General features: G+C 47.4%; 2 protein-coding genes across 5 annotated transcripts in view; one reads left to right on the plus strand and one right to left on the minus strand.

The window, feature by feature from the left end:
- Positions 1-375: 375 nt before the first annotated feature.
- ING1 (inhibitor of growth family member 1) lies at positions 376-8,870 on the minus strand. 4 transcript variants are annotated; one of them, XM_072621979.1, is made up of 2 exons: positions 8,711-8,870; positions 376-1,980 (listed from the first exon to the last, which is right to left on the minus strand). In XM_072621979.1, the coding sequence occupies exon 2, from the start codon at positions 1,832-1,834 to the stop codon at positions 1,277-1,279; it is 558 nt and encodes a 185-aa protein (XP_072478080.1). In that variant the 5' UTR covers positions 1,835-1,980; positions 8,711-8,870; the 3' UTR covers positions 376-1,276. The 4 variants fall into 4 exon arrangements, with proteins under 4 accessions (XP_072478080.1, XP_072478077.1, XP_072478078.1 ...); XM_072621976.1 differs by lacking the exon at positions 8,711-8,870 and adding an exon at positions 7,215-8,031; XM_072621977.1 differs by lacking the exon at positions 8,711-8,870 and adding an exon at positions 4,885-6,338.
- A 708-nt stretch (positions 8,871-9,578) lies between these two features.
- CARS2 (cysteinyl-tRNA synthetase 2, mitochondrial) overlaps positions 9,579-15,760 on the plus strand; it is a 73,278-nt gene continuing 67,096 nt past the window's right edge. The window contains exon 1 of the mRNA XM_072621972.1: positions 9,579-9,871. The gene's annotated coding sequence lies outside the window, so the exon portion shown is untranslated. The remainder of the gene's footprint in view (positions 9,872-15,760) is intronic.

Raw genomic sequence — 15,760 nt, forward strand, 5'->3', positions numbered from 1 at the left:
CCTCTATCCTTGTATAATAAACAAAACGGGAACTTCACTATTATGCAGACTTGTATGGCAGGTCTATCATTGACTTTAATACTATTGTATCTATAATGTATATAGCTGCTTTAGCAATAACTGCCCCACAACAAAAGCAGTTTTTAGTTGCACTACTCAACTGTTTGAGTTTGAGATGATGCCACATTCAGAGCAAAAAAAGTAAGATCAATACTTTTTTGATGCTCATTTAAGTTACCTAATGTTTAATCATGAGTATATTTTGTAGGTCAATCAATGCAGATTCTGCTCAGCTTCTAATAAATTTGCTGGTACTTCTGACATTTTAAGTAATTTTTTAAAAAAATGGCAATATTAAATGCTACTAAAGGAGCAAACTGTCCAAAGTTTGATTTATTCTTTAATATCACAGCTGTACAACTTTCATACATACAGAAGGAAATGCACATTGGTTTCACACCGGCATTTGGCTGCATTTCCGATTATAATACAGTAAGTGCAAGTTCACTCAGAAATTTACATTTATACAACTTATACAAATTAAAGATTGCTACACTATTATTTGTGACAGTATAAAGCTTGATTTTTTTGTGTGTTTAAGTTCCACTGCTAGATCACTTTCTGGTTAAATATAAAATGTACTCAATCATTTTAAAATGGCCCCTTTGGGACTAGGCCAGTATATAAAATATTGTCATGTAAAATTTAACCATTTTCTTTTTTAAAAAATAATCTTTTAACCCTAAACCTTTGTTATTGAACTGTTATACTGACACGTACTATAGGAGCAAGAGTTGTTTGTTTAATGTCACATTGGTTATTTTTTAAAATGCAGCAGGCTGTATGTTTATTCAAATACAGCCATCTGGCTAAACAATTTCCAATTTCTTGTTAAGGTAAATAATATTTTTCTTTGATAAAAAAATTGGTTTTATGAAATTATTCTTTCATCTATACTTTAAGGGGCTTAAGTGCTTCCCGGTCACGAAAAGAAATTTGAGCCTTTTTGACTCACTTGGGTGCTTTATCCAAATCTATTTTTGGAGCTTAAAAAAATGTTGATCCACAGACCACTTTCTGGTTCAGATGTACCAAATGAAAACAAAACAAAGAAACAAACAAATCACTGCCATCCCTATAACAGGAATGGTTTATTTTCTAACTTTCTTTAAAAATATACATTTTACAATCCTTGTACCTCCACGAAGGTGGTAAAGGTAATAAATACACTGGTTTTATTTCTTTTCTTCACTATTATAAAATAAACGTCTACAAACTACCTGTTATAAGCTCTTTCTTTTTTGGATTTCTCCAGTGCTTTGTCCATTGTTTTCTCATTTTCCCCTCTACATTTGGGACAGTACCATTTGCCCTTTGGTTTATGATTAAGTCCTACACATGAGAAATGAAACCACTCAATTGGGCATTCATCATTATCACAACCTATCATTTCTCCATAGGAGACTTGATTACATAAGCAGTATGTTGGTTCATTTGGATCAATAGGAAGGTCTGCAGGGGAGGCCTCCCTCTCCGCTTTGGCCTTGGATCTCTTCTTTTTCTTTGAAGTTTTAGCTTTTTTCTCCTTTGGAGTTCCTGAGGTGATATCATCATGATCGTGATTATTTGATGCATTCTCCCGGTTCTCATTGTTGCGCTGCCGCCTGGATCGCTTATTATTAGGCTTTTCAGCTTGAGTGATTGTCTCATTCTTAGACTTATCCTGGCTACTTTTGCCACTATTGCCAGTGGTGTCGTTAGTCTCTTGACAAGTCTCAAAAAGTTCCACGTGACTGTCAACTTGCCTGGTCCGATTCTCAACTAGTTCCACCATCTGGCTAACAATCTGAATCTTTTCATCTCCAAGTTCCTGGCTCCGAATTAATGCTCTCTGAATGCAGTGTAAAACTCTCCTCTTCTGTACCGAGTCAGTCTCTCGTTTGAACTTCTCATAATATTCATCCAACTCCTTTAAGATTTCTGCAATGGAAAATAACATTATATTTATACTACAAAAAGCATTTATGCTCTCCACATGGACTGAAATAAATCTTTTATATAATCTCTCATACTATAAAAAGGGTCACTACAAAGGAAAGCACTAGAACCTAAAAACAAACTATCTCAAACTAAATGTAAGTGCCACCAAATTTCAGACTTAGCAACCTACCACTTAAAACATTCCAAACGAATTTGTAAGTACAAAATAAAAGACATTTTTTGGGACTGCTAATTAATGGAAAAGCTTTTGGTTAACAAGTATCTGATGCCTAGCCATATTATTTTCTACCAAATTAAATGAGATTCTGTATTTCTAGGAAGGTCCATGACTTAGGGATTTTGCTCAATTTATAAAAATTACTGATATTAAAGAGAGGAATTTATATTACATACTCATTTTTACTCAATCTTTGCATTTAAACAGGTTCAAGAGACAAAGGCTATCACCTACCAGTACCTGTTATCTTTGTACAAATTAAATAAAAATTTATCCACAATATATGAAAATAACCTGAGGAAAACTACAATGTGGTATAATGATGAATGGATAGGAGTCAGGAGATCTAGGTCCTAATCTTGGTTCTGCCACAAATAAGCTGTGTTGGAACATATGTCTACTTGTCTTAGCAAAAAAACTTGAATTATTTGCGTATTTTAAAGAGGCATTATTTAAATAAATATATGATAGGAGATGGATTTGGGGACAACAAAAGACATATTATGGTTTATGTCTTTCTTATTCCACGAGTAACTAAATTAGTTTACAGATAACATTTTCACTCCCAAGTCTAAAAGTAGTAATGTGCCTATTCTGAAGATAAGGATAAAGACAAAATAAAATATGGTCCACTCAAGTACCCAAAACTTAGGACTCAAAATTCAAATAGCTGTGGTTCTCTCTCCCAAAACAAATGTAGTCAAAGTGCTAAACTTTCTAGAGAACATACTAACAAGTTGTAAACTTAATTTTGAAAAAGAAATGCATTTTGGGAACATAATTACTCAATGGAAATTATTTTACAAATATAATTTAACTGTACTAAATGCAATAAGGAAAGTAATCATGATTGTCAAAAGCCTACTTCAAATATGGAGATTAAAACTTCAAAAATGGATTTCTCCCTATTCAGTACTATTAAACAAAATGGAATAAAATTTCTCCCTGGAAAGTCTTGCAATCTTTTAAAATACTAGATCTGCCCCCACCCCCCAAGTCTACAAACATATTTACATAAAGCTGTATAATAAAATACATAAAATGTGAACATCATCTTCAAAGTCCAAACTATAAATGTCATTTAAAAAAAGCTGGTACATAAAAAAAATCAGTCTAACTTATAATACAAGTATATTTCAGGACAACTTCTAAGATTACTGAGATTAAAATAACTTGTTTTGCTATTTCCTTGAGCAATATCCCTAAACTCTGAAGTTTTGATATACCCAGGGGTTAGTGGAGCCAAGTGGGGACTGTCCCAAAAACACAGGAGTGCCCAGTAGCCTCAATGCAGACAAATGCAAGCACAATTTTCATCAAAAAATGCAAAGTTGAACACAAATTTCCCATATTCTACAAATACCATTATTCCACTGATTTTGTAAAAAGCTTTCCTGTTCACAGTGAAATTAGAAACTTAACTAACATGAGTGGTATTTCACACAAACAAGAAAACTAAGTCCTCTGTAGGACTAAGTTAAAATGTCACAAACAGAGCTGCCTCAGGGCATCTAGCTGGTCTAAATCTCGAACTGCCGGACAGACAGACCCCCGCGGCTAAGCCTGACCCGGTAACCACGCTGCGGGCCCCAGGGAGCGGTTCTCCACTACCCTTAACGGGGCAATAAGGGAGACAACTTCCACTTGGGTGACAAAACCCTGCCCGACGGCGTCAGACACCTGAGGCCACAAGACAGGACGAAGAACAACGCCGGATAACACACAAGTCTCTCCAGTCCTGCGTGTCCCCGCCCCCTTCTCTACTGTCCGGACCCAAGTCTGGCGCGGGGGGACGAAGGAGAAGGGAGGGCAGAGGAGGGGGGGCCGGGAAGGGGGTGGCGGAGAAGGGGGGGCAGGATCTCCCCACATCAGCCGGGCGCAGGCTAACTACAGGTCCGCTGCCCGTGTTCTGAAGGACAGACCGACCCCTGAAAATAGCCCAACTCAGACGTCCTTTCAACCTAACCGGGTCAGCGTTTCCTCCACGGTAACGAACCACACGCAGATCGAGGCGTGTGACCACACGGACACGGCACCGAGCTGTCCTTCCGCCTCAAGGCAGACACTGCGTCGGACGGGCCAGCATCAGAACCCCAGGCCACTCCGTTCAACGGGGAAACTGAGGCCCCGCTGGTAAAGGGTCCGCACTTGGGCTTCAGGACGGCCACCGAGCGCCTCAAGTCTCGTAGCTCCCAACAGCCCCACAGAGCCTACCGCCCAAAGGCACCGGCAGGACTCGAATCCAGGACTCCCACCACGCAGCCCGGTCTAAGAGTGACCACGGCGGAAGACCCCACGAGAGCCACCATCGGACGGCAGGCCACAGCTCTCAGGCTCCCAGGGCTTGGGGGAGGTGACCGGCCAGGTGAGAGGTCGGGGGCGGCCCGCTGGCACCGCGGGGCATCCCCACCCCGGACTTCTCCCCCGCCCGCCCAAGGCCCGCCCGCTCCCGACAGCCAATCCGAGTCCGACACAGCCTCAGCCCCGGAAACCTGGGGGAAGAGCCGCGGGGCAAACAGGGCCGCTCGGGGAAAGGCCTGACGGAAAGCATCGGGGCCGGGCCGGCCCCGGAGCTCCGCGCTCGGCCGCGGCACACCCCCACGCCACCCCCGGCGCGGACGCGCGCGCGTGCTCGCCCACACCGGTAGGCCTCGCCGGGCACTCACTTTTCCCACGCTGCACCGCAGCCAAGAAAGCGCTTCGGTCCCCTGCGCGAGGAGCGTGAGTCTGTCCCCGGGGCCCAGGCGAACGGCGGCGCCCACCGCCGGGTGAGGAACGAAGCCCGTGGCGGAGGAGGAGGCAAGGAGGCGAGGCCGGCTCCCTCGGCCATGTCGGCTCCTACGACACCCACTCGAGGCCCGCTGGCACGCCGGTGCCCCTAAGCGCTCCTGCTTAGCTTGGGGGAACAGCCCGAGCCACGGCCCAGGGGAGTGGCCAGAGGTACTGTCGCCACCAACCGATACCTCCGCCCACCTTCCCGTGCTCTAACGGCCGGACGTGACACGCAGCCATTGTTCCCAGGCCGGAAGCAGCCGGAGTTCTTTGGGGCCTCAGGAATGGCGAACTTAAAAATCTGACCTGGGCCGGAATCCGTCCAACCCCTCCCGTACTGGCCAATGGGGATCCGGGGTGCAGGTCGGAACCGCTCCTCCTCTCCTCCGGCCCACCCTGCGCCCCCCTCCTCCTTCAGAGAGAGCGCCTATCAGAGCGGCAAGTCGGAGAAGGGTTAGGCTCAGGGGCCCGCCCTCTCCAAGAGAAAGCTCCAATCCGCGGCCAGATGCGGAGGCACTGGCCCGGCCCGCGGAGCCCAAAGTACCAATCTGAAGCTGGAGGCGAGAGGACTTGGAGATATTCAAAGCAATCCGACCCCTTCACTCCTCCCCGCTTCCCCCCAAATCCCCCTCCGCCCTAGCCGGGGGAAAAAAAAAGGAAAGCGGCGGAAACTGAGACCGAGGCGAGTCACTGGGCACAACCCACCCCCTGCGTCCCCGGGACCAATAGCCCGGCGGGGAAGTGATAAGGACATTCCATGGGGAACGTCACGGCCAATTACTAAGAGGCTGAGGCGGGGACGTTCCGCAATATGCTAATAGAGTGAGCTATAAAATTCGCTGCGAAACTGACTATCCGGCAGAGCGCACAGGGCGCCTTCAAACGGGGTCTCGATTCTCAGGGGTAAGCCACTGCTTTCCCCGCCCCCCATCCTCTTGCTCCCTGCAGCACAGCCCGGTAAACGGTAAACATTAGAAAACTAAGAGTGAGGCTCTTCTGTCACAACCGACCCCCCCACCACCTCGACCACGGCGTGTGACCTCCGAGAAAAGTTTCCCTAAAAGCAAACAATTCCCTACGGGCATTCCCTATACCCCCGTTCCCCAATACACGCCTTACATACAGATCTGTAGAGACCCACAGGTTCAACCCCCTGCTACCTTTCTACGTGTCTTAACCTCTTCCCTGCCTCCTCGTGAGCACAATATGGATCCGCGGTTTTCTCGGCTTGCCTCCTGTCCCCCTCCCCCATTACATGCACATGCACACACACACACACACACACACACACACACACACAAACACACTGCATAAAACCTTTCCTTCAGCCCCTCTGCAAACTACACCCAGCAAGCCTTTCCCTAGCAGATCAGTCTTACTAAGTCTGCACTGAAGAGGAAGTGCAAGAGGGGGGCTGGAGAAAAGGCAGCAGGGACCGTGCGGTATAGAGTATGTACCCCCCTACACTTTATGTAACACTTAGGTTTAAAGACCACCCGATGGGTTGGTGATGGGGGGGGGGGTGTCAGGAGGAGGAGAGATGAGGAGGAAGGAGGTGCAGGCATTTCTCAGGAGCCACACAGCCCTGGTTTGGACTAGACAACCTTGCCCAACAGCAAGCAGCAAGCTCTCCAACAGCCTCTTTACTATCAGGCTCTGTCTCTCCTGCTACTACAGCCATAATGAACACTGTACATTCCTCAGTGTTGTTGTGCTGTAATCTGTGTCCACCCTGCACTTCCCCGTTGGCCACCCCCCGTCAAACACACACATACACGTACACACAGCCCCCAGGACACACCACCTCACCATCACCCCACTAGAAAGAGCTGTTCCTGTAGTCTAGCTTAAATGAAGATCTTTCTTTCTCTCCTCCTTCTTTCCTGTCCCATGTTTTACACAGAAAGACCTTGGTGAATAAAAGAAGCTGAAGACCTTTTGTTCCGCCCCATGACAAGAGCTACCGCTGCAGATCCCCCTGTGCAGCTCTCTCCAGCTCAATAACATGACTTGCCCCCTCCACTTCTGCCACCCCCCAATGAAGATTCAACTAGCCTTCTTAACCAGGGGCCGAGAGGAGGGAGGTGTAAAGACTGGGAAAGGGGTAAGAGCATTCACACACATTCACACACACACACTCTCACACACACACTCACACTCCGATGAGCTAGGGAAAAAAAGAGGGACCCGACCAACCGCCCCATCCATCACCCCCAGCTCTTACCTTGGTATTTCGCGTCTATTTCCCTCATCAAGGAGACGTTTCTCTGCAGATCGAAAGGCAGGGACTCGATGGAGTCCAGATAATCCTCCACATAGTTCACCAGGTGAATCTGCTCCCCGTTTGCAGGACTCAACATGGTTCACCCGAAAGGTCCCCGGCGACTCTGCACTGCTTTCCGCTTCCTCCACCCCCCACCCCCCGCCCCCCTAAAAAAATAGCACTGCAAAATGCAAAGCTCTTTCTCACTCGTCCCCCCGCCCCCCGCGGTCTCCGGCTCTCAGCCCCCCGAGAAAGCTACATCTGCCGCTGCTGCTCCGTTTCCCCTTCCTCCTGCGGAACGGAGAGAGCCCGAGGAGGAGAGCCACCTCCCCCGGCCCCCTCCCCGCCTGCTCGGCGGCGGAGAGATCGGCTGTCGCTCCGGTAACTCGCACACGGGAGCTGGAGGCGCCAGCGGAGGGTCGGCCGGGAGGCAGGGACGCGCGAGGCGGAGGGGTGGGGGCAGAGAATTCAACCAGCCGCACAGGCCCCCCCTCCCAGATGGTGGGGGAGGAGTGGCGGGGGGGGCCGAGCGTACGAAGCGCGCACACACACCCAGGAGGGAGGAGAGACGAGTAGCACGGCCGAGCCGAGTTGCCTTCTATGTATTTGTGCGTGTGTGTGTCTGTCCTTCTCCCCGCCAGTACCGGCTCCGGTTCCGGGTCGGTAAGGAGGAGGAGGGAGGGGAGAAACAGAGCACAGCCTCCTCGCCGCTCGATGCGCCGTACTTATCCAACGTGGAAAACCCAAATACCAGTTTCAAACACTTGGGAAACATTCAGCCCCGCCACGCATGGCGCATGCGCGCCCCCTTCCCCCTCCCTCCCTCTTCTCCCTCCCATCTCCTTTCCACTCCCTCCTCCCTCCCTCTGTCCCCCCTCCCCCCGCCCTTTCCGGGGCAACGGCAGCCCCGCCTCCTCCCGGCCTCCCTCTACCCTCAGGCTGCATAATGGGGGGCGGTGAGGACGGCTGGGGCTCCATCCGGGCCTGTATTCTGCTTGGGAGTTTGGGGCTTCGGTGCGCCTGTGTGTGTGACGCGGGGAGGGGACCAGGGGGAGGGCGGCGGAGCCCGGCGCTGCCAGGGCTAGGCGGCGGCCGACTTGAGCCACAAACTTTATTGGGAGTTTGGCGCTCGCAGGCCAAACGGAGGGGGCGGCCCCGACGGCCCGCCTCGGAACTTCGAGTCGCGCCCTCCCGCACGGGGGCTCCTCCCCTGGGCGGCCGAGCGGCGGAAGCGGCCCCGCCGCCGCTGCCCAGTGCGCGAACGGCCCCGTTACTTCCCCCTTAAACTCTCCCCAGCATCCCCTCCCACTCCGTAACGGTGTAGAAGTATGACGTCGCACGAGTGGCGACTCCAGCAACCAATCTGCCCTCCTCCCTCAGCCGCACAGTCCAATCAGAGAGAAGGCTCGGGAGGAGGCGGGACGAAGACTGACAATTCATTTCAGGATTTTACTTACTGGAGCCTTGGGTCCTCGGTTGGGCGGAGGTTAGGAGATGAAGAGGGGAGTTGCGGGGGGGAAGAATTGTCAGGAGTGCACATGCGCATCACGAGCTGGTGACGGGAGGGGGAGGGGCAAGGGCAGGCGAGAATGGACGTCCTCTCGCCACTTGAGGGCCGGACTACCATTCCCAGCCTCCCTGACGGGAGGCGCTTGCGCAGTTGGCAGCCGCCCTCCCTCCCGCCGTCCCTTTGTGTCTTTCTCCGGAGTTCAGTTTCGAACGCGCTGAAGACAAAGGGTCTCAGGAGTTTGCTTGTCCCTTCCCAAAGAGAGGAGAGAGGAGCCAAGCAGCAGTCACTTCCAGACCCCCCATCATACACCCCTTACCTGACAGCTCACCATTCCCCGGCCCCCGCCTCCCATCTCTCCCAGTAGCAACCCCTATGTCCCTAACAAACTCTTCCCCCTGAACCTGCCCTGGCCTATCCTCGAACCCCTCAAATCCTTTCCCCCGGGGATCTGCAAACCCCTCAGTCCTCGATCTCTCCTGTCGTCTTCCCTCTGCCCTGCTTAAGCCTCGGAAATGACCAACCCTTTTTCTCCCCCAAACCCCAGCCCCCGACCAAGTAAGTAAACCGTATCGGAAACTAGCTGCCCCCCCACACCCTCGGGTCCGCTTTTCCTCCTCCCCTCGTTGCTCCCCGTTCTCCCTTCCCTATTCTCTCCCCCTCCCCCCCAAACTCCCGGATTTAAGGCTTTTTGAAAAGCTCAGGGGTTGATCAACCTCGTTGCCAGGACAACCAGAGCCTGGTGAGGGTGAGCGGGCGCCGAGGCCGGGCCCCTCCCCTTCCCTCCCGGGTTTAGATTCCACGCCCACCCTCCTTCGCTCCCTCTCCTCTCCTCTCCTCTCCTCTCGTCTCTTCTCCTCTCTTCTCTCCTCCCACCCCTGCTTTTTCTTTTTTTCTTTTTTTTGGTGCTTTCTTTTCGTCCGCTGCTTCGTCTGTCCCCTCCCAACACCCAGCACCTTCCCGTTTGCTTTCGTTTGCGGTGAAGGGCTGCGACGGTCTTTGTTTGCTTAAAAGAAAAAAGCAACAAGAACAAAAATTTGGAATTTAGCTTCCATGCCACGACAGAAGCTGTGACTACCGGCGGAGAGTCACCGCACGGGATTATTTATAGGTAGCAAACTCCCTCCCTCTTCCCTCTGTGACTCCTCAGAGTCCACTTCTGGTGCACAAACTACTCTAGAGTAGCAGAACAGACCTACAACATCTTTTAGTTACCCTGATTGCTTCTGGCTTTAGCGTCTATTTTTCACCTGCTGTCTGTCCTCTCTCAGGTGGAGAAAGGTCTTGGTTTTATTTTCCCCTTACAGAAACGGCCCAAAGGTGTGCTCCTGCTTTCTCATGTTCTCTCTCTCTCTCCTTTCAGTGCTTATATGTTCCTAGTTTATCTTTTCATTTCAGCGTTATTTTCTCCTTTTACTTGGCTAGACATCCTAGAAAAATCTATGAACATCCACTAATAGTCCTGAAATGTATCTGAGTATATAGTTTTGGTGGTTTAATGTCTTACATAACGTCTGGATCCTTACATTGTGTAGAAAACTTGATACTTTGTTATATGGAGGAATGACCTGGTGAAATTGAAGAGGCCTAAATTTTGTCTGTAGATAAAACTTGCTTGAAATACATTGTTTCCAAAGAGAGGGGCTCAAGGTGTGAGGACTGTAAATGTTGAGGTATTCATCGTTACTCTCAATGTCAGTTAAATAGTTTTTAAACCACTTAATGCAGCAATTTCATCTTGAAGATGAAGGAAAAAAGGCAACTGGATATTTGCTTGGTAGTTGGAGAATGAAATATTTGTTTCCTTTCCTCACAGGTTTATACTTCTTTTATGTTTGGCTCAACTTTAAAATGAAACCATGTGAACAGATATGAAGTTTCAGACTTCACCCTTGCCTTCAACATTATTCCCTTCCTACATCTGATTTTAAAAGTAAGACAGATAAAGGCAGCAGTTGCTTTTAACCCACTTACAAATAATCCACATGGTTCCTGATCTGACTATCCCTGATGTAACTCCGATATAACTCCTCAGTTAAGGGACTATTCTTCTTGAGAAAGCTGTCTACACTGGCTACATCCACTTCCTCTCCTCTCCCTTGATGCTAACTCCTCTACCATCTGGCTTCTCACTGCAACTAAAACTGATCTCTGCAAAGTTACCAGTGAGCTATTTCTTAATGGTCCAATCTAATATTCTTTGTCAGTCCTCATCCTTCTTGGCCTCTCTGTGTAAACTCTGACAGGGTCAGTCACTCTCTTCCTGAGTTTTCCTGACACACTGCTTGTTCCAGTTCTCCTGCCTTGTCCTCTCTCCTCATTCTTCTTTGCTGGAACTATATTGATGTCAAACCCACTAACTGGATGTCCCCTAAGGCAATCTAGATTTTCTTTTGTCCCTCCTAACAAGGAGTTCTTTATCTAGGGTTTGCAAACATTTCCTCCCAATATATGCATGTATACACGTGTATATGCATATATGTAATTAGTTTCCATTATAATCCTATTATTTTTATCCATTTAAAAGTTATTCTGAAAATGGGTTCACCAGACTGCTGGACAGTTCAGTGACACCAAAAAGGCTAACTTCTGGTCTCTACAAACTCAGTAAGTTCATCAGCTCCTACTGGTCCAAGGATCATCTCTATGCAGACAATTCCAAGATTTGTATATAACCAACTCTTGTCTCTCTCTTGAGCTACAATCCCAAACCACCAACTGCCTTTTAACATCTTGAACTGGATATGCTGTAAACATCTCCAACTCAATACATCCAAAGCAAAACTCATTTTCTTCCTCTCCTCCTTTCCCCTCTTGCTAACTCTCCTGTTACTGTTGAGAGCATCACCATCCTGACAAGATAACCAGGCTCAAAACCTCAGCAGCATCGCCAGCTCCTCACTGATAAGTCATCTCACATGTCCAATTTATTTGTTGTCAAGTATTGTGGTTTCCACCCTTACAATATCTCTCCTTTACCTACACTCACAGTCAGCCTCACTCCTGGACTGTTGCAGTAGCCTTCTTCTTGCTCTCCCTGCCTCTCCTCCCCAGTCATCCTCAGAGTCAGCTGCCAGTTACCTTACTTTTTTTTCCCCAGGCTTACATTATGCCCTTCCATGGACTCCACAATCCAGCAGCATCTGATTTCTTGCCATTCCTTGCACACAGCACTCCATTTTAAATTACTAACTTCCTGGTGGACTCTCAAACACAACTCATTCAGTTTCTTCCCTTCCCTTTCCCACCTTCTCAGTCACCAATGTCATCCTCAGCTCCTCACTTCACTTATCCAGTTGTCTAAGTCTTGTCATTTCTACCTTCATAACATCTCCTATATAATGTCTCCTCTCTACTCACACATCCACCACCTTTATCACCTCATATCTGGATTGCTGGCAATACCCTTTTGTTGGTCTTCCTGCCTCTCTCTACCCTACTCTAGTCCATCCTCCATTGAACTGCCAAGGTGTCTTAAAGCACAAATCTGATGCTCAATAGATATACTCATACTCAATAGATTTTCAGTAGCTCCCTATTATCTCCAACATAAAATATAAAACCCTCTGTTTGATATTTAAAGGCTTTCACAATCCAAACTTCCTACATGTCTAATTTTCTTTTACTTCACTCCCCTTCAACTTCATAATCTAGAAACAGTGGCCTTCTTGAGCTCTTGCTTGAGGTAGATACTCCATCTTCCAATTCAGTGCCCTTTCACTGGATCTTCCTCCTCACCACCTTCTCCTGGCTTCCTTTGAGGCTCAATTCAAGTGACATCTTCTGTAGGCCTTTCCCCATTTGTCTACTCCCCCTGCTCCCCATCCCCCTAAGTGTCTCCTGTATGAATTTACATTCCATTTACACTATACTATCCGTGAACAACTTTTTGCATGTTGTCTCTTTCATTATAATGAATTCCTTGAGGTTAGGGACCATGTCCTTGGTCTGTATCCCCATTGTTAGCATAGTGCTTGGCACAGGGATATTGCTTAATACTTTTTGCCTGATAGACTGGTACTCTACTAAATAGTCAACTAGCCTATAAATCTAGAACTTTTATTCGTAGCTACTTCAAAAAAAAGAAAATATTTTTCCATTTAAAAATTTAAAATTAACCAAGAAACTAGAGTTAAGATCTAGATTAACATATTTTTTTTATTGGAATAGTTATATCATGGAGCAGTGACTAATGGATAGAGAGCTGGCCTCAAAACCAAAAAGACTGGGTTCAATTCCAGCAAGTTTCTATATGCTGTTTGTGCGATCCTAGGCAAGAACCTCTCAATTCTTCAGACATTTTGCTAAAAGTTGCAGAGAAAATACCCCATCCATTTTGGCAGACAGAAGTTTCCTCAAGTGGGAGTTCTTTATACCAAGGACATCACAGGTCCAGTCACTATCCTATTATATCTGTCCAATAATATCTACCCTGTCCTTGGGCTCTATTCGGAAGATTTGTATAAAAAAACCAAAAACCTCTTTACCACATAATACAGTACACTATGGATTTTAGCTGAAGAGATGTCAAACACCCACTTGAGGCTCACAACACACATGTGGCTCAAGAGCAGCCCAAAACAGACTGAAAGGTAATTGGGAAATATCTAACAACATAAAACATTAATATACTAATATGTGGTTTTCTAAGTCAATATGCAGGGATCCTTATGTATGGCTTAGTGGCCCCTTTTCTATTTGAGTGTGACACCACTGCACTGGATAATTATTCTTCAAATGAGCTCAAAAGTCTAAGAGGTTAATTTAATTCAATAAGCATTTATTAAGGCCTGATATGTACAAGGTGTTGTATTTGGTCCTGGAAATACAAAGGCAAATCAACAGTTCCTGTCCTCAATAAGTTTGCTTAATTTATATTGAAAAGATATAACATTTACACAGATAAAGTACAAGATTAGTCAAGGAGGTTGCCAACATTAATTTGATCTAAACAGGAATAGCTGCATATTACAAGAAGTGACTTTGAAGTAGAACCATGAAGGAAGCTGAGGATTTTAAGAGAGAGAGGTAAGGAAGGAAGGCACTTTAAGTATGGATGTGAAAAGTCATGGAGCTGGGAAATGGAATGCTGAGTTGGGGATACAGTGAGTAGGCCAGTTTAACATAGAATAATTGTGATAAGACATTTTAAGAGTTTAAGTTCTCCAAATTATTCAATCAATGAAGGCCTATTCTTTTTTGCTTTTTGGGTCCTACTGCAGAAAAAACTGTTAAAACTTTCGGAAAAATGATATTTCTCTTAGGCTAACGATAGACCATTTAAATTAAGGCAATATATGTTATACATATGTAAAAATTTTTTTCATAAAATTTGAAAATGAAATGCAAACATAAAAGTAGAATAATTCATCTGAAGCTTAAAATTCCTTGAACCATCTTTGTGCTTTAGCATTTGCTAAAATTTTGGCTGAAAACAAGATGATGAACCATTTGTATATGACAATATTTACACTACCTTAGTAGTCAACCTATTTTTGCCATCACCAAGAAAAGTTCTCTAGATTTTGAATAAGTTTCAAATATTCAGATTGTAAAGATGGTTAACTTTTTTGTTTCAGTGTATCTGAATCAGAGCTTTCCTTATAAATTGTGATTTTACTGACCGTTACCTTCACCTTGATTCAACTGACTAAAGTTATGTTATTAATTCAGCAAACATTAAAAAAAAATTTACTGGATGCCTACTGACTTCAGAGAACTGCTAAATTCTAATAAGACTATTCAAAGAGTTTACATTCTATAGTACTTAAAATATATTTATTAAAAATGAGAAAATTATAAAGTAGCAAAAACAAGTACTGTGTATGAGTACAAAAAGGATACCCATGTACTAGACTGAAAGAATTCTCAGTAGAGTGCAATTAGGAATAACTTAGTGTCTTGCATTAGAGAATCAAATATTAGTATTTCCTCAGTGCCATTCATTTAAATTGGGACAGTGTTCTAAGTCTTAGAGCACTGAATCTGTTTTCTCCTAACACTAAATCTATCTTTGGATGACGTCTTTTTTTTTTTCTGGAGAAAGACGTATAGGAATCAGTGACCCCAGAGATCTTAGCTTTGTTTTTGTGACAAGCCTTTGGGGAAAATACCTTACGTCTGTTGTTACACTTTAGCATTAATTTCTGGAGGAAGCAACAAAGAAACTTTCTCTAGACGCAGTCCCTCGGAAGCCTCGCAGAGACGGGAGACGTCCTGTTTCGGCGGCTGCAGGGGCAGTGCTTGCAGCCCAGTCCTGACCCTAGACCGAGAGGAGCCGGGCCAGAGCCGAGGGGCAGAGCCGCGGGACACGTGCAGGCCGCGCTGTCAGGCTGGGGACAGTGACGAGTTCATGGGAGGCTGAGGCGAAGTTTGAAAGGGTCTTAAATCCAAAAGGAAATTTCCTACCGCCCATGCGCCAGAACTGGGTCATTTTTGTGCCAACTTAACGCAGTCCCTTCGGTCTTTAATTTGCATAAATGCGCTAGAAGCCGCACTCGTACAGTGGGGCTGGTGCGGGGAGAGCGCGGGGAAAGGAGGCTTCTCCGCCTCCGCGGGCCCGCGCTCGGACGGGCTGGCCCGGGCTACCTCGGGCACAGCCCCGGCTGCCTTCCCGGGGCCTCCCGGGGTCGGCCACATGCGCTTATTAGGAGAACGTGCCTTTCTTCGGGGAGGGTAGACGTGGCGGCGCAGAGTGGAGGAAGCCCGAGAGGGAGGCTCCGGGGCCACCTCAAACCCCACCCCTGGCGGCCGCCCGCGCGGGCTTCTGGGGTTTCCCCAGACCCCGTCCCGGCTCCCGGGGCGCCGCGGCTGTAGCTACAGTCGGAGGAAAGGCTGTTCCCTCCTCCGCCTCCCGCGGCATGTTGCCCTCACGTGGCGTCTCGGGGTGTCGGCCCCGCCCCCTTCCCACAGCTCTCCCTCTACACGCGGCCGTGAACTCGCAGCCCCGCGGGGCGGAGGGCCCCGTGCCTGGGGGCTGGGCCTGCTCTGGCTCCGGCCC

This window comes from Notamacropus eugenii, chromosome 6, assembly GCF_028372415.1.
Source record: "Notamacropus eugenii isolate mMacEug1 chromosome 6, mMacEug1.pri_v2, whole genome shotgun sequence".
Classification (NCBI taxonomy): Eukaryota; Metazoa; Chordata; class Mammalia; order Diprotodontia; family Macropodidae; genus Notamacropus; species Notamacropus eugenii.

Bases quoted from the DNA above. Each gene is read 5' to 3' on its own strand.
- ING1 (XM_072621976.1), bottom strand. From the start codon at position 7,350: ATGTTGAGTCCTGCAAACGGGGAGCAGATTCACCTGGTGAACTATGTG. The intron at 1,981-7,214 runs GTAAGAGCTGGG...TTTCCATTGCAG, and splicing joins AATAGACGCGAAATACCAAG to AAATCTTAAAGGAGTTGGAT.